The sequence below is a fragment of the Bidens hawaiensis genome, unplaced genomic scaffold (genome assembly GCF_021521415.1).
Source record: "Bidens hawaiensis isolate Kalapana, Puna unplaced genomic scaffold, B.hawaiensis_p1.1 tig00001016_1, whole genome shotgun sequence".
Taxonomy (NCBI): Eukaryota; Viridiplantae; Streptophyta; class Magnoliopsida; order Asterales; family Asteraceae; genus Bidens; species Bidens hawaiensis.
Window position 1 is genome coordinate 1,919,690 of NW_027491059.1, and position 23,431 is coordinate 1,943,120.

Sequence of the window (23,431 nt, forward strand, 5' to 3'; positions counted from 1 at the left end):
TTTTTTTTACAACAAATTATTTTTCACGTATTTTATCTAAATTCAGTACCGATACCGAAATATATACTCATAAGATAAATCAAGAGGATCGCTCACCCCAAACGATGAGGATACCATCGGTCTGATTAATTGGTAGAAGCTCATTATCGCGGCTGAGAAGAGAATATTGTTACGATTTGAATAGATTTGGATATATAAATACTAAATCTTCAACCCTGGCCTAATGGCCAAACGTAAAGTGGCACTATTTAATATTAATTTGGGTTTTTTTTATAACTAATTATTTTTCACTTATTTTATGTTAATCCAGCACCGATACCGAAATATTTACTCATAAGATAAATCAAGAGAATAGCTCACCCCAAACAATGAGGATACCATCGGTCTGATTAATCGGTAGAAGCTCATCATCGTGGATGAGAAGAGAATATTGTTACGATTTGAATAGATTTGGATGTATAAATACTAAATCTTCGACCATGGCCTAATGTGCCGAACGTAAAGTGGCACTATTTAATATTAATTTGGGTTTTTTTTACAACTAATTATTTTTCACGTATTTTATCTCTGTGTCTCAACTGAGCGACCTTAATCATTAGACCAAGCTAATGGTTTTTTAATATTTACTAGGTTAGGTAATACCGTAATTGTGTAACGTGGACGGTAATTATTAAATTTGTCAACTAACGTATATGTTTATATATTAACACAATTTTAGAAATACGCATTTATAATAACGGTAATTTTACGTAAAAATTATGATTTTTTGTAATTATAATTAACTGAATGGATAGAAAGTTATGGCAATCATTGTGTTACGATTTAACAATTTAACGTATTGTTTGTTAGTAAATTTAATTTAACGTATTGTTTGTTAGTAAATTTATTAGTATTTGTATGTAAGATTAGAATATCACATAATCTTTAAAAGTTATGACAATCCCAACTTTCAATGTTGTTACCATTTAGCAATCATAGTCTAACAAATCACCAACTCCGTTAGTTATTCTCTTTTAAATTGATATTAAATGGTTGAAATACCCTTACTAGCAAATAAATAATCGAGCTAATAAAAAATACCCAAAAATAATATGATCTTCTAAATAGTGAGATTGTAGATTACTATTAATTTAGGAACAACACCCTAGATCAATGGCGTTTGGCATTGTATTTACCGGCCATCACCACTCTTCTTCTTTGTTTCTTTTCCGACCAGTGAAGGTACAAGCACCACCACCAGAATAAACACAAGCACCCTTATTTTTATATTTCCTCTCGGCGGTGTCATGAATGCGAGTAATAAAAGTGTGTCACAAATGCATGTCATAAACACGTGTCACAAATGCATGTTATTAATGTGTGTCATGTTTCATGACATGCAGATGCTTGTCATATTCAATTTATAACTGGGGGCTTCAACGACACGCGTTTGCGTGACATTTGTACCATTTAATGACATTAAAGGCATTTTTTCTAATAGTGTAGCGACATTAAATATATCTAACGGGGGACCACTGATAGAAAAATACGCGAAAGGTGAGACCGTCGGCAGATATTTTACGAGTTGAGATTATTATCGGCCAAGAACTAAAGCGTGGGATTATTTATTTCCAATTGTCTAATTAATTAATCAATCTAAATAATATAACACAAAATTTCTCCGCCTATTCTTTCTAGTCGAGCCTCTCGGTCTGTCATTATACCCCGAGTGGTAGAAAGAATTACAACTCCCATCCCGCCTAAAATTCTAGGAATTCTTTGATAGTTAGAATAGATTCGAAGACTCGGCCGACTTATCCGCTTTATGTTTAAAAGATTTTGATAAGTACTTTTTCTATTCCTAAATTATAACTAACTAATATATTTTCTGTTATATATAAAATTAAAACTTGAAAAGTTACATATATAAATAATTATAAATAGTACACGAGCCAAGTCCAAAATGAGCTCGAGCTCATAAAACTACTCACAAGCCAAATATAAATTTAAAAAATTGAGATCGAAATTAAGCTCCCAGTAACTATTCAAGCTCAAGCTCGGCTTAGTTCAATTGCACCTGCTCATGTATTAGAACCAATATCCAACTGCAATAACAACAATAATAATAATAATAATATCATCTCCTCTTGCTGATTTGATCTGTAAAACTCAACAAACAACAATGGCGACACGGTACTGGATCGTATCTCTACCGGTTCAAACCTCACCTACTTCTCTCTGGAGCCGATTACAAGGATCAATCTCCAAAAACTCATTCGACACGCCTCTATACAGGGTACCACAACCTCCGTATTATATTATATTATTATAATCAATCTCATCCTAATTCAATCACAATTATAATTACAATCATATTCGCAGTTCAATATCCCCAATCTTCGTGTCGGTACACTCGATTCGCTTCTCGCCTTAAGTGATGACCTACTTAAGGTAGTATAATATCAATTTTGCCCTAATTTGTTGAAACCTAGGGTTTGGTTGAAAGTTAGGGATTGATTTGCTTTGTTTGGGATTGTGTAGTCGAATACGTTTATCGAAGGATGTTCGCATAAGATACGGCGACAGATCGAGGATTTGGAGAAGGCGTCGGGGATAGTGGCGAGTTCGTTGACGGTGGATGGAGTTCCGGTGGATTCGTATCTCACGAAGTAATTGATTTGATTTGATTTCTGTGTGTTTCGGAATTGTTGTTGATTTGATTTGGTTGTAGGTTTGTGTGGGATGAGGCGAAGTATCCTACCATGTCTCCGCTTAAGGAGATTGTGGATGGGATTCATGCGCAGGTGGCGAAGATAGATGATGATCTTAAGGTATTCGGTTGTTCCGTGTGTTGTATAAGCTTTTTTTTTTTTTTTCGTGTGGGTGATGTGGTTGTAATAATTAGAATATGATGTGATATACATATAACAAGTGCAGTGTGTGATTAACATCATTAGATAGATTTTAGTTAAGTTAGTTTATATGATCAACCTGATCGATAATTTGGGCACACTAGATCTTGAAATCTCTATTAGAATAGCTATACTTTTGTCCTAAGAATATTGCAACATTTGGCAAGCACTTATATTTAATGAAATGACTATTAGTTAAATGCCTTACTATCCTCCAATAAAGACAAAATAATGTAATCACCATAAGTTGTAATGATACTATGACAGACAAATTGATAAATTTGTATTTGATTTTTTCACAAGGGAGAAATATAATAATTTTCATTGGACATTATGGTATGGAGGGCAGATTATAACTTTTATGACTTAATCTGTTTAACTATATGGTGATTTTTGTTAATGTTGTGTGGTTGCTAAACCTTGATTTAGTAGAATAATCAGATATCAGATGCTTCATTGAGATCGATTTTAAATACACATTGAAATGCTTTTTAATGGCTGCCTTTTATTGCACTATGACAGGTTCGTATTGCTGAATATAACAATGTTCGCAGTCAACTCAATGCAATTAACAGGAAGCAGACTGGAAGGTAAACTATATATGTACCAATCATTCTGAGGTGGCTATTTTGACCGAACTTATAAACAGGTCAATTTAGGTTATTTTATAGCTGGTCTAATAGGTAAAGCAAAAAAGTTAAGTTTAAAAGGAAACAGGGTCAAATGCGATGCAGAATGTAAACAGAAGTACAGAACACAATAAAGAACACACACTTTTAGAGAGAAAATTGATAGTCTATTATAGAATATCTTCAACTAACAAGAATTAGCCCATTATAAGGAATGTGTGTAAAGTGGAAACAAAATAAAAACCATAAATCTTCAAATTTGTGCAAATTTAAAATATGGAGCCCCAAACAAAGGAATATAGGCCTGAGAACTATTGCTAGATTTCTGTGCATATACATGGCAGGCCCATAACTTCTTATGGTAGTAGAATTATGCCTGTTTGAAGTTGGACTTCTTTTAAGGCTTCCAGCCCGTTTACATTCTCTCATTATTCCATGAAAGGGTCCCATTAACTCTTGGGGTCTGTTCCACAATCCATATTAAAATGGGCATTGCTGGTTAAAAGCCACCCAATGTGTATTTTTATGCATACATCCAACTTAATTACTTTATTGAAAAAAATAATTTATCATGCAATAACAATAACATGTATTTTGTAAACAAATCCAGCTTAGCTGTTCGTGATCTGTCCAATTTAGTAAAGCCAGAGGACATTGTCAGTTCAGAACACTTGGTTACACTCATTGCTGTTGTTCCCAAGTATTCCCAGAAGGATTGGTTGTCATGTTATGAGACACTGACAACTTATGTGGTAAGACCACCTATTATGACTAAATTTTGAAATCCAATATTGCATAAAAAAAAACTTTCATGATTCATTTGTTACAGTTATTAATTGAGCTAAATGATTTAGGTCCCCAGATCATCCAAGAATCTACATGAGGACAATGAGTATGCTCTTTATACTGTTACATTATTTAATCGTGATGCTGATAATTTTCGAATTAAGGCACGCGAAAGAGGATTCCAGGTGAGATTAATAATAAATTCATGCATACTTGTAGTGTCACGATTACAGCCATTCGTAAATACATCTTAATAATTATCCAAGGATGTGTAAATTCTTTAGTTACAAAATTTCTGATTGTGATTCAGATTCGTGATTTTGAATATAATTCGGAAACTCAAGAGAGTAGAAAGCAGGAGCTTGAAAAGCTGATGCAAGACCAGGAATCTCTCAAAAGCTCTCTTTTGCAATGGTGTTATACCAGTTACGGGGAGGTGCTTTCGTCTCTCTTAATTTATCATTAAATTTATTATGCTTAATTTATGTTGTGAATAAAGATTTATGCAAATATATTTGATTTGAGTCCCTGAAACAACATGAATCATTCCATGAGTGATTGTTTCTGGTTTTATCATCTTTAACGATTCTCATTTATTTGGGATTTATTTTTATTTTTTTGTGCTAATAATTAAGCTTTTATGCTAGTGGATCTCATTAGCAACAGCGCCCTATTACGTTCCCTGTTATAAAGGCAAATACTTTTTATTATCATCAAATGTAACGTTTTTCAAATGTAAAGATTATTATAAACTTCCAAATGTACTGAAATATGTAACAGTAATTCCTATCTGTAGTTCTGTACAATATCAAACCAGGAAGAATGGCCCAAGTTTTCCATGTACATGTAGTGTTCTATATGAATGAAACCAGGAAAAATATGTACTTTACACATTTATAGCATGGATATTGGTTAACATGGTACAAAATTTTCATGTTATCATTATTACCATCAATCGGATACCCATGACTTACCCCACTTAAACATGTGCCCAGGCCCAGTTATTGGGCTGTGCAATTCGTGCAGTGGCACGAGGCCCAAAGGTTCAAAGATGCCCAAAAGTTTTAAGACTTATTATATATATCCAGGACCAAACCCAATTTAATTCAATACCATTAACGTAAGGGAAGCTTATGTTATAAGGAGGCGGCCCAAACCCAATTTATTTTGTTTATTTTATAACAACTGTTTTTGTATTGTGATTTTTTGATAATAATTGATGAGTTAAGGAGGAGGCCCAAATTTTGTCTCGGGGACGGGCCTGCATGTGTGTTCGAAACCACTACCCTTATGGGTTATCACTACCACCTGTTAATCAGCTTCTGTATTGTTGTTTTCATTTAGATTGAAACCATGACCCCTATATTGCATTAAATTACCATTTTTCTTACAATCCTTTATTAGCATCAGTAACAAAAGAATAGCAAAGTTATCCGCTAGACTGCTACACTAATTGATATTAAACTTAGATTATGGGAACATTCATATGCTCTCTACAAGTTGAATTGAGAGTAAGGGAGAATATTAAATTTTTACAGGATATTAGCTGAATTTACGTGGTGATATTTATTAACTTTTGTTATAGGTAAATGGGTCAATATTGGTTATACTTGTTTCAAAAAGGTCAAATTGGTAAAGTTCATTTTTAACTAATGTTGAAATGAATTGGTCAAATGGTCAAAAGTTGCCAAAAATCTATTTTAAATGTATAACATATTTTAAGTTGATATATTTGAATTATAGTTGTAATAACTAATAACATTGTTTTTGTAATTTTGTTAAGACAATTATAACTGTATCATGCTTATCTTGCAGGTTTTTACTTCCTGGATGCACTTTTGTGCTGTTCGTTTATTTGCTGAGAGTATATTGAGATACGGCTTGCCTCCTTCCTTTTTGGTATTTAATTTACCTTTCCAATTTACATTTGTTTTTTTTTTCACTATTAAATGGTGGCTCAAAAATATACATATAATTATATTCTCTGATTTGATTTCAGTCGGTTGTGTTATCCCCATCTGTGAAGAGTGAGAAGAAGGTGCGTGCAATCCTCGAAAGCTTATGTGGCAGTTCTAACAGGTAATTAATTACACTTCTGGAGTTCTGTCATCCATTTTTATTGTTTTTCAGTTAATGCAGAGTGGTTGATTTATTAAAAACTCTTTTGATTGTTTGCTGAAGTACCCTTGTTACCGAGTACCGACAAATAAGCTACTGTTTTGGACCTAACCATCAATGTTAATGGGTAAATTGGTAATTTTATCTATGAAATCTTTGAAATGAAAATGGTGTTACATATTAATTCTCTTGGCATCATAAATTCATTAACTGCAGAAAAAGAACAAACAGTTGATTCTGCATGTGCTACATGCTACATTGGAGATGTTATGACATAATGGTCCAAAATTTCATTAGTTGTGTATAGATGCAGGGTACGCCTCAGACCATTTAACCACTTCTGAACAAAATAATAATGGGGGTTCATCATGACTACATTTCTAGGACCATTTAGTCTTACGTTGGAAATTAATGTTGTTTTGGTTTAGGACCACATGTCAGTTAATGTCGTTATGGTAATTTATTAATGCAGCACGTTCTGGAAAACTGAGGATGACGGAAGCATGGGCGGCTTGGCTGGTGAAGCTGATGCTCACCCGTACGTCTCCTTCACCATTAATCTCATATGAGCTTTAGTGGTGGTTGGTGGCCGGTGTTGATTCTTGTCTTCTTTATTAGAGCTGAATAAGGTTATGCTTATATTCTGTGTATTATATTATAAGGTAATATTTATACCAATTTTAGCCAGGAGCCTTGGTGTATTATGTGTTTGATTATTGTAGTACCACACACCATCTGGAGATGTATTCATCTATTTGGAAGAACATAATTTTGTAACACTCTTGTTTATTTTTAGTATAACTTGCTGTTGTATTTGACTATGGTTTTAAGACCACTCTCATTGGCACACCTAACATGGGTTTGCCCACTATTTGAATTAAAAAATATAAAAGCAATAATATATGGCAAAATAGTTTGGTGCAAGTTGGTGCACCAAACTAGTTTGCGATCATGGGTTTGTCACATGTCATCATCTTAATGGATATGTTTTTCTTTTCTTTTTTCTTTTTACAATAATTAGTTTTAGCTCTAGTATTGATTTTTTCTAATAACTTTTAATGATTAAGTTTTTAAAAAAAATCAAAAAACATACTCTTGTTCAACTTTTTTTTTGAACACATCGGTATAAATTTTATAAAAAACAGAGTTTGTTTTAAAAATATACTTTTTAATATAAAATAAATATTAATCATTACTGAATTTTTTTATTTTTTTAATAATTTCATATTAAATATATATTGTTTATTTTACATAAAGAATTTTTTTTTATATTTCTAGTCACTTTTAATAAAAAAACAACAATTATAAATTTTATTTATTTAATAAAAAGTAGTGAAGGTTGGGTTGTTAATAATTGTGAAAACTTTGGTTTGGTAGGGTTGGATATGGTTTTATAATTAAGATTAGTTTGAGTTTATTTGTGAATGAGAATCGTTTAAGTGAGTGAACTCATAAACAGTGTTTAATAATTTTAAAAAACGTGTATATTGTAAAATGCTAGAAAATCAATAAAAGTTGATTCTATGTACAATTTCATATAAGTTGTACCAACAAAAATTTAAATTAAAATGAAAAATTCCCAAAATAGCCTTTTTTAGTGAGAGAAGTCCCAAAATAGCCATTTTTTCCTCAAAATCTTTTATAACTTGGACTGTCAAGACGCATTGGGAAAAGATAAAAATAAAGACGAAATTTTGAAAGGAAATCAGGTAAAAGACGAGATTTGGGGAAATAATGTCGGTAAAGTCCAAATTATTTGTAATCTTTGAGCAAAAGCTCAAATTTTTCAAAAACTTTTTTATTCAAAAAAACCGTTTTGAGAGACTGCTTTTTTATGTTTCATACATTTTCCGTCCAAATTTTCAAATTATTGAAAAATTATTTTTTATACAATTATACCCCTAAACCACTATCACCACCTTGAACCACCACCACCACCACCTTGAACCACCACCATCACCGACGCCGTCGGCCCCACCCCATCACCACCACCGTCACTGCCACCATAGCCTTGGATTAAATTTTGAAATGGGTTTTGACATACACATTTCTCACTCCCACAGTCTCATTTTCATCTTCAGACACGTCTTCTGCTCTCTCTCTCTCTCTCTCATCCTTTTTCAAACCAGGCAGAGAAAGACGTCAAAGAGGCAAATCGGGAATGAAACAGCAGGTTTCCGATCTGCCACCTCCCGCCCGTCACCGTCCGGCGATCCAGAAATAGCGGCGTCAGTGAAGGTCATTCGGACCTGTGGCAAAGAAGGATATCCAGCTCAGCTGTTTCGCAAACCCTAGGACAACAATGATGGATTGGGTGCATGCCTTGTTTCCTACAGATCGGGAATGAAACAGCAGGTTTCCGATCTGCCACCTCCCGCCCGTCACCGTCCGGCGATCCAGAAATAGCGGCGTCAGTGAAGGTCATTCGGACCTGTGGCAAAGAAGGATATCCAGCTCAGCTGTTTCGCAAACCCTAGGACAACAATGATGGATTGGGTGCATGCCTTGTTTCCTACAGATCGGGAATGAAACAGCAGGTTTCCGATCTGCCACCTCCCGCCCGTCACCGTCCGGCGATCCAGAAATAGCGGCGTCAGTGAAGGTCATTCGGACCTGTGGCAAAGAAGGATATCCAGCTCAGCTGTTTCGCAAACCCTAGGACAACAATGATGGATTGGGTGCATGCCTTGTTTCCTACAGATCGGGAATGAAACAGCAGGTTTCCGATCTGCCACCTCCCGCCCGTCACCGTCCGGCGATCCAGAAATAGCGGCGTCAGTGAAGGTCATTCGGACCTGTGGCAAAGAAGGATATCCAGCTCAGCTGTTTCGCAAACCCTAGGACAACAATGATGGATTGGGTGCATGCCTTGTTTCCTACAGATCGGGAATGAAACAGCAGGTTTCCGATCTGCCACCTCCCGCCCGTCACCGTCCGGCGATCCAGAAATAGCGGCGTCAGTGAAGGTCATTCGGACCTGTGGCAAAGAAGGATATCCAGCTCAGCTGTTTCGCAAACCCTAGGACAACAATGATGGATTGGGTGCATGCCTTGTTTCCTACAGATCGGGAATGAAACAGCAGGTTTCCGATCTGCCACCTCCCGCCCGTCACCGTCCGGCGATCCAGAAATAGCGGCGTCAGTGAAGGTCATTCGGACCTGTGGCAAAGAAGGATATCCAGCTCAGCTGTTTCGCAAACCCTAGGACAACAATGATGGATTGGGTGCATGCCTTGTTTCCTACAGATCGGGAATGAAACAGCAGGTTTCCGATCTGCCACCTCCCGCCCGTCACCGTCCGGCGATCCAGAAATAGCGGCGTCAGTGAAGGTCATTCGGACCTGTGGCAAAGAAGGATATCCAGCTCAGCTGTTTCGCAAACCCTAGGACAACAATGATGGATTGGGTGCATGCCTTGTTTCCTACAGATCGGGAATGAAACAGCAGGTTTCCGATCTGCCACCTCCCGCCCGTCACCGTCCGGCGATCCAGAAATAGCGGCGTCAGTGAAGGTCATTCGGACCTGTGGCAAAGAAGGATATCCAGCTCAGCTGTTTCGCAAACCCTAGGACAACAATGATGGATTGGGTGCATGCCTTGTTTCCTACAGATCGGGAATGAAACAGCAGGTTTCCGATCTGCCACCTCCCGCCCGTCACCGTCCGGCGATCCAGAAATAGCGGCGTCAGTGAAGGTCATTCGGACCTGTGGCAAAGAAGGATATCCAGCTCAGCTGTTTCGCAAACCCTAGGACAACAATGATGGATTGGGTGCATGCCTTGTTTCCTACAGATCGGGAATGAAACAGCAGGTTTCCGATCTGCCACCTCCCGCCCGTCACCGTCCGGCGATCCAGAAATAGCGGCGTCAGTGAAGGTCATTCGGACCTGTGGCAAAGAAGGATATCCAGCTCAGCTGTTTCGCAAACCCTAGGACAACAATGATGGATTGGGTGCATGCCTTGTTTCCTACAGATCGCGGCGGCTATGGTGGTGGTGACGGTGGTGGTGGTGGAGGCGGCTATGGTGGTAGTGACGGTGGTGGTGATGGGGTGGGGCCGACAGCGTCCGTGATGATGGTGGTTCAAGGTGGTGGTGGTGGTTCAGGGGTATAATTGTAAAAAATATAATTTTCCAAGAATTTGAAAATTTGGACGGGAAAGATAGGAAACATAAAAAAACAGTCTCTCAAGACGGTTTTTTTGAGTAAAAAAATTTTTGAAAAATTTGAACTTTTGCTCAAAGATTACAAATAATTTGGATTTTACCGATATTATTTCCCCAAATCTCGTCTTTTACTTGACTTTCTTTCAAAATCTCGTCTTTATTTTTATCTTTTCCCAATGCGTCTTGACAGTCCAAATTATAAAAGATTTTAAGGGAAAAAGGGCTATTTTGAGACTTCTCTCACCAAAAAAGGGTATTTTAAGAATTTTCCCAATTAAAATACTATTTGGTACGATTTCACTCATCGCAATTAGAGGTGCACAAACCGGTTTTTTTAAAAAAACCGGTTCGGTTATTAACCGGACCGGTTTTTTTTTGCCCGGAAAAAAACCGGTTCGGTTAATAACCGGACTGGTTAATAACCGGTTTTTTTCTGTCAAAACCCTAACCGGTCTAACCGGTTAGGACCGGTTTAGAAACCGGTTAGAACCGGTTAATAAACCGGTTTTTTTATTAACCGGTTTTTTTTATTAACCGGTTTTTTTTTTTTTTTTTTAAATTTCGCGGTTTCAAATACGAATATTTGTTTTTTATATTTTGTACTTAATGAAGACCATTATTTTTTCACAGTATAAACAAACCGGTAACTACAAGGCAAAACGGACTGACCGAAGCCATTCTTTGCTTTCGTTGTTAGGGTTCTTTGCTTGGAAGATGAGTATGAGTGTGTGTTGGTGAATGTGTTTTCAACAAACCAAAGATTAAAAACACATAACTTTCATTTATAGTTTTTACATTAAAAATACAAACATTAAATCGTTATCGCATATTCGTAACTCAAAAATACAAACATTAAATCATTAACACTGAAGAAATCTCTGCCAAGAACTGTTGTTCATGATTTAACTCAAAAATACAAACATTAAATCGTGAACTAGCAGATGCTCCTGTTGTTCCCAATCGCAGTTTGTTCATGATTTGCCTCCATGTTTGCTGTTTCTTTAACTAAATTAGAAAAATCCAAATCAACAAGTAAATAAGAGCACATATTAGGAAAAAGAATGCTTAGACACGATTACATGAACAACTTGCTGTTTCTTACTCATGATTTGCCTCCATGTTTGCTGTTTCTTTAACTAATTTTCTTCGCTACCCGATCCCGAGCTATTTCTTAGGTAATCGTCGTACGCGACTTCTTCATCGGTCATTGGTTGAGTGTGTCCTTCATTGACCTCGTCTTCATACAAGCCCGCTTCATACTCCATTTCCCCCTCGAGTGAGCGTTGATGTTGTGCCCTATCTAAAGAGTCCAAGTAATCCTTGTAGCAAATCGACATCTCTATAGCTGGTGCAGTGAGTCGAGTCCTCCTAATCGATATAACCCTGCCAGAAACAGAAAAAGCAGACTCCGAAGCTACCGTGGAAGCTTGGACCGTTAGTAAATCTTTGGCCATGGCGGCGAGGATCGGAAATAAGAGCGTATAATCGAGTATGAAATAAACGAGTACGAGTATGAAATAAACGACTACGAAATAAGAGCGTATGGAGTGGTAATGTGGTATAATTGAGTGTGAGATAACAAAATAATCGCGTATGAAATAAACGTTTAGAGCTAGTTGAGTTGTATAATCGAGTGTGAGCTAACCTACCCAACCTAAACTATATATAGTTGTTTGTGGGGGTAAAATGTTAAAAAAAACGGCTAGAAATCAAGAAAAAACGGGCAAAAAAGGACCCAAACGGTCATATGGCCGTTTTATAACGGTCAAAAACCGGTTAACCTAAAAACCGGTTAACCGGTTTTTAGGTTAACCGGTTTTTGACCGTTAACCGGTTAACCGGTTTTTAGGTTAACCGGTTTTTTAATAACCGGTTTTTAAATTTAACCGGTTTTTTTACTAACCGGTTCAATAACCGGTTTTTGTCCACGAATGAGTAACCGAAGTACTAACCGGCGGTTCAATAACCGGTCTAACCGGTTTTTCTATTAACCGGTTTTCGGTTAAACCGACCAAACCGGTTCTATAACCGGTTTTTTTGAACACCTCTAATCGCAATGTACTCCTATCAATTATTTATAATCTATATTTTCATTTTCCAAAAGCAAATATAATCTTTATATGAAAAGTTAACATACAAATTAAATTAACGTGCTAACTGTGAAAATCAAGTAGTGCACTTATATTTACAAGTACTGTAATTATGTAATTATATCGTAGTGTAATAACACTAGTATATAAATAATTACACTACTTGATTATCACAGCTAACACGTTAATTTAATTTGTATTTGATCCAAATCCAATTTGATATATGATGCAAAAACATAAATACGAGAAAAAGCATGTTAAGATACCAACATTATAATTTGTATTTTGACGTCAAAATTAGTAAAATAACGTCAAAATTAGTGCAAAAGTAAAATTGCACTAATTTTGACGTTATTTTACTAATCACGTGAAAATAACGTTAAAAGTGGCGGAAGGTTAATCAGACATCATGTGGTGGCGTTGATAGCTGAAAGACAAGGGCACATGCACCAATCAGCCGGTGTCCCGATGATTGAGTGTTATGTGTCTTATGTCCAAGGCTTGATTCAAAACTACTATCGAGCCGGGGGTCTCACCGGAAGCAGCCTCTCTATCCCTATGGGATAGAGGTAAGGCTGTCTACATCTTACCCTCCTCAGACCCTACCATAGCATTGCTATTTGTGGGATATACTGAGTACGATGATGATGATGATTATAATTTGTATTTATTGAATAAATTCTAACTTTATAAATTTCTAAGTATTTTTGAATAGATATATTTCATTTTTCTAAGAATTAAATATGATATTATAAAGTTTTTAAACTACATATTAAAGAGTAAGAAAGATTATAGGACTTTGAATCATAGACACGAAAACATGAAAGATATGGATATGAACTCCTCACTTCTTACACTAGGAGATATGGAAACCGGTTACTGCAAGTGGGTGGCTGCCACGGTGAAGGTGAGATAGCCACGCTCTAACTGCAGTAATCGGTGAGTGACGCTCATACCCCGTAGTCTTACCGTTAACTTTCTCGTCTTCCTTCATCCTATTTGTAACCTTCAATATTGGACCTATGGTTGCTGGCATCGCTAACCAACATGTCGTCATATCCTAAAGCACATGTTACCATCCTTTAAGTTACGGTCTCTGCCACTGTATGCAGTAATCAAATTACGAGGCGAAGAAGGAAATCGAAAGTGAAATATTCTAGAAATCTGATTTGTTTCTTGATCAACAAATAATGTTTAATTCTAACTTTCCTCATATTTGTTTGAAGCTTCATCTCAAAACTTCAAACAAAGCCATGTGTTTATAAGAACACAGAGAAGGTGTTTGATGGGATGTCTGAATTATGTAATATATTATGATACATCATACATCATATTCTTGTCATTGGTCTTTTACTCTTTTATATCATTTTCTTTCATATAGGGTATGTTTGGTTAGAGGTAATGAAATGAAGAGGGAATAGAATGAGAGAAAGAATGGAATGGATAAGAGAATGAAATGGATCATTATCATTCATTTATCTTGTTTGGTTAACCTATATGAATGAAATGAATTATTACTTTATGTTGTTTGGTATCCAAAAAGATTGTAGGAATGAATTAGAAGTAATAAAAGCACTCCTATCTTAAAATAATATTTTTTTCCAAAATAAATAAAAAAATACAATGGCGACGGTGGTGGCGGTCAGGCGACATGGCCGATGGTTGTGGTGGTGGTGGTGGTCAAACGATGGTAGCATTGATAGTGATGGTGATGGTAGGATGGCGTCAACGGTGGTGGCGATTAAGTGGTGGTGGTCAGGCAGCAACAGTGGTCGTGGTGGCGATGATGGCCAGACGGAGACGGTGACAATGGTTGCAGTGGTTACAACAATGATGGTGGCGGCGGCGGTGGCGCTGATAGTAAGGTGGAGATGATGGTGGTGGCGGCGGTGTTGGTGGTGGTTGTTGTTAAGTGGTGGTGTTGTTGAGAAAGTAAGGTGAAGGAGGAATGGAATGAAAAAAAAGAAGGGGGGTGGGAAGGAATGATTTTGATGGAATGAGATTTCATGTGTAATGGATGATTCCATTTCATTGAGCAAACAAACAACACTATTTTCATTCCCACGTAATAAATCATTCCATTCCCCTGTTATTACTGCATACCAAACACTACCATATACTGCATACCAAACACTACCATAACCTTCGAGTGCATGATCTCTCTTATCTATCTATTGCATTATTTTTTATAACTATGATCTCTTGTTGCACCATATTTATTTATGGTATGATGCATCATCTTATATTTGTAACTCTTTATAACTATGATGTATCGAATTTTGTATGCTAGCGGTGTTTATTAGATAGCTAGAAATTTGTGCATCATAGTAACAAAAGTAGTGTAACATAATTAAAAAGGTCATGTGTCATAGTTACAATTTGATGCAACTAATTAGGTCACTTATTTTTTTTTTCCGATTAGGGTATTCAAGTTAACTTATGTTGTAATTCTAGTTTTTTTACATGTTTAACAAGTTACCATGTCCACATGGTATTTTTTTCTCTTTTTCTAAATATTTTGATGTGTAATTGGTATTTTTTCAAGTTTAATTATTTTATTAGATTAAACTCAAGACTTTTACCTTTTAATGATTTAATAATAAGACTATTTGCATAAATGATAAACCAAGAAACTCACCTTTATATTTGGAAATTATGTACGCACGATAACCTGTTAAACTGATGAACAAACATAAGACTAAATCATCATATGAAACTTGAGTGACTTAATTAGAGAAAAAATGAAATAACTGAACTAATTATAATAATAGTTAAACTTAGTTACCTATGAAGCTTTCCCAATATTATATTAAAACATATGTTTTGCACTTCACTATTTCAAAAGTAGAAAAACAATTCTAAAAGATGATGCGACTATAAACAAACTTACACATGTATAAAAACATACACATTTTACTTTTTAGAACACAACTTTTGCTCCATAATGTGTTGCATTTAATTTATAAACACTTTCTCAAACACTTGCCCATCCCGTGTCATGTGCTTAAATTGGTTTGTACCTTACGCTTTAACAAACGTACCCATATATCGACAATTCACCACATGGTTTCGGATGGGGTTAGCCGGTCCCTACCCGCAACTAGTCACTTATGAGCATCGTTAGTGAGTGGTTTCGGTCATGCCTAAAGCTGCTTTTGGATTTTGACATTTTATAAAATTGTAAACCAAAGTCAAGTCAATAGATGATAAATGAGTGTGGGGAAAACCTAAACAGATAAATTCCAAATAGAATGAGACAAGTGAATCAAACGACGACCCCATACATGTCGTGAGATTGCTCTACATGTTGATTTGTTGCAAATGAAAGTTGTTGCGTATAAGTTTCAAGTTTCGGTAACAAAGACATAAGTTATTGTCTTCTTTTTTCCATGTTGCATAAATATCTTTATGTTCAATATGAATAGTTTTAGTTATAATTGTTTGTATTTATTTGATAAAAACATGATTTGATTATCAAAAAAAAGTTTGATTGTTGGTGTGTTATATGTTGCTTGTCCATTTGTATGTAAATTGTGGTGGGGATCTAGGTCCCTTGGAACATGAAGTCGGCAAGTTCAAAGTACTATTCAAATGCTCAAATTGTGTCATATATATATTTAAATCTCTATTGAGTTGTCTTTTCTGCTATGCGTGTCAAGTCTGTATATAATTACGCTCAATATTTGTATGCGCATCCAACATATGTACACAATTACGTACCGTTATGTCTATAATTATGCAATGTATACACATTCTTTTAACGATCAGTTTTATGCTGAGAACTATGTAAACCTATAAAACAATTATACCTAATGTATTAATGATTTAATAAGATAGTGGGTTGGTGGTTATGTAACAATCTTTTGCATAACGTACAAGGTGCATTGTACAAACGCGTTGTTCGCTCTCAGCACATTCGTGATTTTGAATCAACGTCTGTCTTACTGTATTTTTATATAACCATAACAATTACATGATCAGCCATGTTAGAACATATTCGATAAAGAAAAAGTATATATTTGAATACAACTAGTTGCAATAAGAATGAGTGATTAACCACTTAATCAATTGTGTTGCATGTATTATAACGTGATAAACAAATTTCTTATAAATGTTATTACCTTAAAACCTATGAATATAGTTTTAAAAAACACAGTTTTGCTTTCGAAAAATGGGTGGCGACGCAGCTTGTTGCTTGTTTTATGTAAACACTACCACATTAAGCATGAATATGTAAAAGATATCAAAATTTTAGTTAAAAAAAAAGAAAAAAAAACATGAATGTTTCAATTCAAGCACCTTAATTTATTTCTTTGTTTGAAATGTAATTAGTTATTTCTTATCCCTACAGTACAAGTTACACAAGAAACTTATTTTATTCTTATATTTTCCAGTTTTAATGTATGCATGATGTATCTTTTGAGTTAGGGTTGTTGTACACTTAGAAGGCTTTTAGCAGTTGGTCATTCTGTGACATCCCTCGATTTTGGGTCAAATGGTATTTATTTTGTATTTGTTTTTATGTTATAAACCGACCCGATTTATATCCCGAACATTTCAAATATATAAAATATTGGATTTTATGTTACTAAAACATTCCCGCTGTCTAATTTGAAAAACCCCTGTACGGATTCGAAAACGGACTTAAAACACTCAAGATACATAAAAAACGAACTTCCGGACGCGAACCGACGTGCTGACCAGCAGCAGCCCCATTTTTGTTTTTTTTTTTTGTGATTTTGTGACTTGTCTTGACCCCTCTTGCATGCAAACCTTGATATCACACCCCATGCTTGACCCTTTCAACCCACCCTATATATACACCCATATCCCCTTCATTAATCCTTGCTCATTCATCTCTTTCTCTTCCAATTCTCAAGCATTCAAAGGTGTTTTTCATATTTTTTTTGGCAGTTTGACTTTCCAAAGTCAAATTGACCATAGTCTTACATTATAATCAACTTGTTAACACTTATTTATACTTGAAGATTGTTATGCAACATATATATAATAGCACCCTTTGTATATTCGGTGGGCATTTCTCCGGTCTCGGTCGGTTAAGTGTCCGGCCCATAAGACAAAGCTACATGGAGGACTCGTAGTAGTCCTTGATTATATATATTTTCCGCATCTAACTATCAAACTTGTTACACTTGTTTAACTTCTGCTCATCTTAGTTCTATTTTACATTTTGAGTTCCATGGTTATGGGTTTGTAGAGACTAGCCTCGGTTATTCCGTAAATAGCTCCAAACCGGAAGCCGAACTCTTGTTTACTAGTTTATTTAAATAGTTGTATAAACATGTTTTATGTAAGATTTGAGTTTCTAAAATCGTTTTAATTAGTTCCATGGTTATGGGTTTGTAGAATCTAACCTCGGTCTTATCCCGAAACAAGATCCGAACCAGAAATCGAACTTTCATTTAAAGACTTTGTTGTTGACTTTTTGTATGTAAAACTTTGGTATTATTATTTATAAATTATTTTACAAGTTCTATGATGTTTGGACATGTGTTAACCATTCTTGGCCTTATTCCAAGATAAAAACCAAACCAAACCAAACTAAACCAAGTTTACTCGCTTAAGACACACAAGTGTGTTTTTAACCATTAAAGCTTATATATTTCTTTAAAAATACTTTATAAACTGATTTTAATTATTTTCACAAAGTACTCGGAATGTTGAATCCAACTTGATCTTATAACAAAGTTTGGACCGATTAAACCGAACACTCGCTTAACGGACGTTGTTAGTTCTAAAACAATAGAACTACATACTTGGTTAAGTCACTTTAAGATTTATTGAGTTATCTCGTACATTTATTATTTTGGGAAAGTTGACTTTGGGTTTGGTCAAGTCACCAAGACCCGAACCGACCACCCGAACACTCGTTACAACCCGTTTTAGTATCTATATTATAAAGGGACTTGCTTTCTTGCATTTTTACCCACCTTATTACTTAACATAGGTTGAGTAAAATTAAGGGCTAGATACTTTAACCCGGTTTTGAGCAAACTTACATTTTTAAAGGACTATTATTATAATTTCTTAAATATTTACATTTTAAACCTTAAACTTTAAATTGTTTACATTTATTTTCGTTTAAAGACTTCCAAGACAAATTTTCTAATACAAGACTTCTTCTCCTTTAGGCTTCGTTCGTTAAACTCATCGTTCCGGTTAATCTCCAAATCATCAAATCTTTCAAGTTTATTACTTGAATGTGAGGACTTTCATCCCCCGTTTTCACTCTTTTATATTTTGGAGGTGACATTGCAAACTTATTCAAATCCAAATGATTTATACTTGAGTCTTAAACCACAAACTTTATTGTATACTTTACTTAAATAAATGCTCGATTTGGTGATTATATGCTTATATGCTTGAGTGCTAATGTGTTTACCGCTTTTGGATGGTTGATTCATAAATCCGAGTATATCTGGCATCCCCTTATAGAAAGGTGTCGTTAATGTATTCTTATTAACGATTTCTTACAAAATCCGAGTATATTTGGCATCCCCTTATAGAAAGGTGTCGTTAATGTATTCTTATTAACGATTTCATTTATCTAAATTGTTGCTATTATTTATTGTTTTGTATACAAGTTGTGGAATTTCATATTATATATCTATTGTTCAAAAACTATGAAATGGCTCACCAACCTTTGTGTTGACAAAATCTATTTATGCAATGTTACAGGTTTGACTTTAGGTTGACTCGAGGACTTGAAGAAAAAACGTTATCGAGGCTATTAGGATATTAGCAAAACGAACATTATATTATTTACTATGATTTGAATTCGGTTATTATATGAACAAGTTATGTGACTCTTTGTGTTTTTATGAATTTAAATGAGTTGATTAAATATTGTCACTTAATAGTGTCGTGTGCGATGAACAATCGGTTGCACCCTGTGACATTTGAGCCAAAACAAGGTACACCTCAGTACGTATTTACCGATTAAGCAAATAAACGCCTTTTGCGTAACAAACGAACGATTAACCGAACGGGTCAGGTTATGACCCAGATATATCGGGGGGCCATTTATAAGTGATATACGATCTATACAAGCTAAAATATTAGAAATATGGCCTTAGTTTGATAGCAAACAAGTTAAACGAAAACATGCTCGTTTAACCACCCGCTATAGATTTAAACGCGAAAGATAGTTACAAACCAAGCATTGTATCATCCGTTAAGCCGAAAAAGATTTACTAAACACTTATTTGAAATGTTTTAAGCGATCCGTGGAAATATTTTTGATTTTTACAAACATATAGTATGTTTTTATAATTTTACACAAAACTAGCCGAAAAACACTTGTTTTCGCGCTGTTTAACGCACCCGATAAGTTTTTCACGCCAAAAACCGAACCGAACTAAATTTGGACCGGGCTTTTCGTATTTGGGCTTGAGAAATCAGAAACTTGGGCCAAAATGGGCCCAAAGTGGGCCCATGATGGTCCGATCGCAGCCGCCACCCCCCCTTGTTTATTCTTTCACATTTAAACTAGGTTCAAGCCATTTTAACATCATTTCTTGGAAAACTCTGGACACCCCTTCTGTTTCAGCCAGAAAACTTCCAAAACCCTAAGGTAAGAGCTTAAATAAGTAGCTTTTTTACTTGTTTGAACTTGTTTAATACCATAAAAACATGTCTTGGTTACTAAAAATCATTCCTAACCGTGTAAAAATCCTAAAAATGGTCCATAAACATGTTTTGATCATACACATGGTAAGGAACCTGTTTTGATAATTTTTTTGGCCATAAACACGGATTAAAGGGTTGAAACGACGTTTTTACGGTTCAAAAGTTCGTTTTTGTGCACTAGCCGAAACCCTAACTTAAGGGCTGTTATGTTGATGAAATATTGCTTGGTTTGTGATATAGGACTTGTACCTAGCTTTCTTAGAAGCACAAGAACCTGAAAACTTGATTAAAAGGTCGGAAACGAGCCAAAGCCGCTGAGGTAATGCCGAAACACTCGCTTACGGGCTATTTAGGTTAAGGTTGTGATGTGCATATTTTTAGGACTTGAAATTTTTTAGGGACATCAGGGACCATTTCAATGAGTCCCTTTTTAAATTTGGTAATTGTTTGACCATCCGAGAATATTTGGCGAATTTATTACCAAATTTGGACGTTTATTTGGGAAAAATAGCTAAAATACTTCAAAAATTATGAAATTTTTCTGGGAACTCAGATTTGATGTATTTTGGTCACATATGAATTTTGGGATCATTTGAAGAAATTTAAAGGTGTTTTGTTTATTTGCGTTCGTGTGAATTTTTACAGCCGAATTTGGGCCGAAAAGAATATCGCACGAGCTTTTTACATTCTGGAATTGATACAGGTTTTTTTGGGACATGATTTGAGTATTCAGAAATTTTTGATGAATTTTTGGAAATTGTTTGGGGTAAACGGACGATTTTTAGACGAATTATAGCTGATAAAATGAATTTTTATAAATTAATAAATCAGTAAATAAATACCAGAAATATTTTTATAAAAATCTACATATTTTAATTGATTAGTGGTTAAATTTTCATAATTTAATGATTAACGAATAATTAATTATGCTAATCTGAATATTAAACAAATTCAGTTTTTATAAAAACCGGCAAGTTCGCGACTACTGAATCTGCGGGAATATCAAAACACCAAGAGTGATCAAAAATCTTATTTTTGGACTAGTTAAGTGAAAATGAACTTTTCTATGAGAAACCTGGACAATCCGGGTGGACTGTGCGCGTTTCTTCTCAAATCAAACTGAATAAGCGGAAACGGGCCCCGTGGCTAATCCGGGACCCCAGTGTGTGATCTTTCTTTATAACTTAATCATTTTATTAACCAATACATTTACCCAAGCTTATTTTCCCATAACTGTTTTCTGAACGAGTAAACGAACAACTTGGCCCAGCTGGGAAAACGGGAATCTGAGCCAAGTTCGGTTTTAAGTATTAGACATTGAACAACATCACAACCTAAGCCTATTGCCACTTTCTGGGCATTCCAGCTACACCCAGATTAGTTATACAGCCCAGTTTAGTATTGAGATTATAATAATATTAAAATATTAATATTATTATAATATTAATTATAGGAACTACTGATAGCGGACTGAACAACCACGAGTTGATACAGTACGAAATATCTACAAAACCGTGAGTTTCATGACCCCACTTTTAAACTGTTTACGAACTTTTGGGGTGAAAAACATGTTTGATTACATATGCATACCTGAAACATGTACTGATGTGAATTATCTAAGTGCTAACACACGAAAGTCCCCACGATCACAGTGATTAACTTCGAGCCGGTGGCTTGTGAATAGTACTATTGGTTTGACAAACCCAAACGGAATCGGCCTGGTTTCCGTGTCACATAGCGCCGTTTGCACATGACCATATTTATACAAACAGGCTATGTAGTGTTAGACATAGCTACCGGGGTATGTTGTGGGCGGAAAGGGGCCACAGTGGTTGATTGAGCGTGGGAAATGGAGGCACGCAGCACGAACAGTCCAGGCTTCACTGTAGCTTAGCATAATTACATCACATACATCATTTACATACATACATACTTGTTTCATGATTACAAGTGTTGACTTGTGAATACTCATTACTGATTTCTTGAAACTCGTGAAACTCACCAACTCTAGTAGTTGACCCGTTTTAAACTGCTTTTCAGGTGTACCTAAATTGGAATGGTTTGGTGACCTGTTACTTGACTGAAGTGTGTGGTTGATACTACGTGAATTGAAGCAAGGGCGATAGTAGTAAGAACGTTTAGTTAACGAACTAGTTTTGTTTGTATCGCTTAGACTGTTAAACAATGATAGAACAAAGAAATGTAATATATTGTAAATTAGTTTGTAATGTTTCTTTATAAACAATGTATTGATATCAGAGGTGTCTGTTACATTCCCGTTTTACGCTTCCGCATTGTGCTAGTTGGGGTGTGACACGCCCCGACATTTCCGTCATGGTCGGGGTGTGACAGATTGGTATCAGAGCCCATCGACTATAAGATAGGTGGTTAGACGTAACGACCTAGTATAGTTTAGGCTTTAGGGTCCTTATACGTGATGCTTATACGTGTTTACCCTACTTGATTGTTTATTGCACTTATTTATTTATAAACTTGATTAAAATTCATTTTTAAATCATAAATGTACACATACACACACTTTCATAGTATTCTAATGTATCCTTACCTTAAAACGCAAAACATTAGTTTTTTTTTATTATGTTTTATGGATCACAAGCTTAACTTGGATTCCGTCGTTTAAAATCTCCTTAAAGATCGGCTCTATAATATTCGTTGCGATGACCGTAGGGACTGAACACTTGGAAACGGCCTTTTGACAAAAGGATTCCAAGAATCGAAGGTGATATACTTACCTGGGAATGTCGTGTTTAAGTGTTCTTTTCTAGGCCAAACGACTTACATTATATGAGACGACAACTTTAAGTAGTCGAATGCAAGCGTTCTGGTTGCCTCCATATTTTGGTGTTGAAAACATGAAAGCCGCGGTGATACGTGGACTAGTGTATTTGACATCTCGTTGTATCTCCGTTTTATTATATGTTATTATCGCAATTTGAGTCAACGACATAAAAGACGCGGTGATACGTGCATATGTTCGACTCCATATATATATTACATTTATATACAAATTTTATTGTCGGGATATCAAATCATGGTGGTTCATGTACGACTTCCCCGACTATTGTAAATTTCTATACTTC

General features: G+C 35.4%; 1 protein-coding gene across 2 annotated transcripts in view; it reads left to right on the top strand.

Annotated features, from left to right (window-relative positions):
* Positions 1 to 2,134: 2,134 nt before the first annotated feature.
* Positions 2,135 to 23,431, top strand: part of LOC143551563 (V-type proton ATPase subunit C-like) — a 131,499-nt gene continuing 110,202 nt past the window's right edge. The window contains exons 1-11 of one of the 2 annotated variants that reach the window (XM_077041974.1): positions 2,135 to 2,275; positions 2,362 to 2,430; positions 2,521 to 2,648; positions 2,711 to 2,810; positions 3,414 to 3,481; positions 4,131 to 4,272; positions 4,375 to 4,491; positions 4,617 to 4,742; positions 6,122 to 6,205; positions 6,306 to 6,385; positions 6,897 to 7,016. In XM_077041974.1, the coding sequence (XP_076898089.1) occupies positions 2,162 to 2,275; positions 2,362 to 2,430; positions 2,521 to 2,648; positions 2,711 to 2,810; positions 3,414 to 3,481; positions 4,131 to 4,272; positions 4,375 to 4,491; positions 4,617 to 4,742; positions 6,122 to 6,205; positions 6,306 to 6,385; positions 6,897 to 6,993 (1,125 nt within the window). In that variant the 5' untranslated portion in view covers positions 2,135 to 2,161 and the 3' untranslated portion in view covers positions 6,994 to 7,016. Of the gene's footprint in view, positions 2,276 to 2,361; positions 2,431 to 2,520; positions 2,649 to 2,710; positions 2,811 to 3,413; positions 3,482 to 4,130; positions 4,273 to 4,374; positions 4,492 to 4,616; positions 4,743 to 6,121; positions 6,206 to 6,305; positions 6,386 to 6,896; positions 7,110 to 23,431 lie in introns of those variants that run through there. The other variant, XM_077041967.1, reaches the window with a different exon arrangement.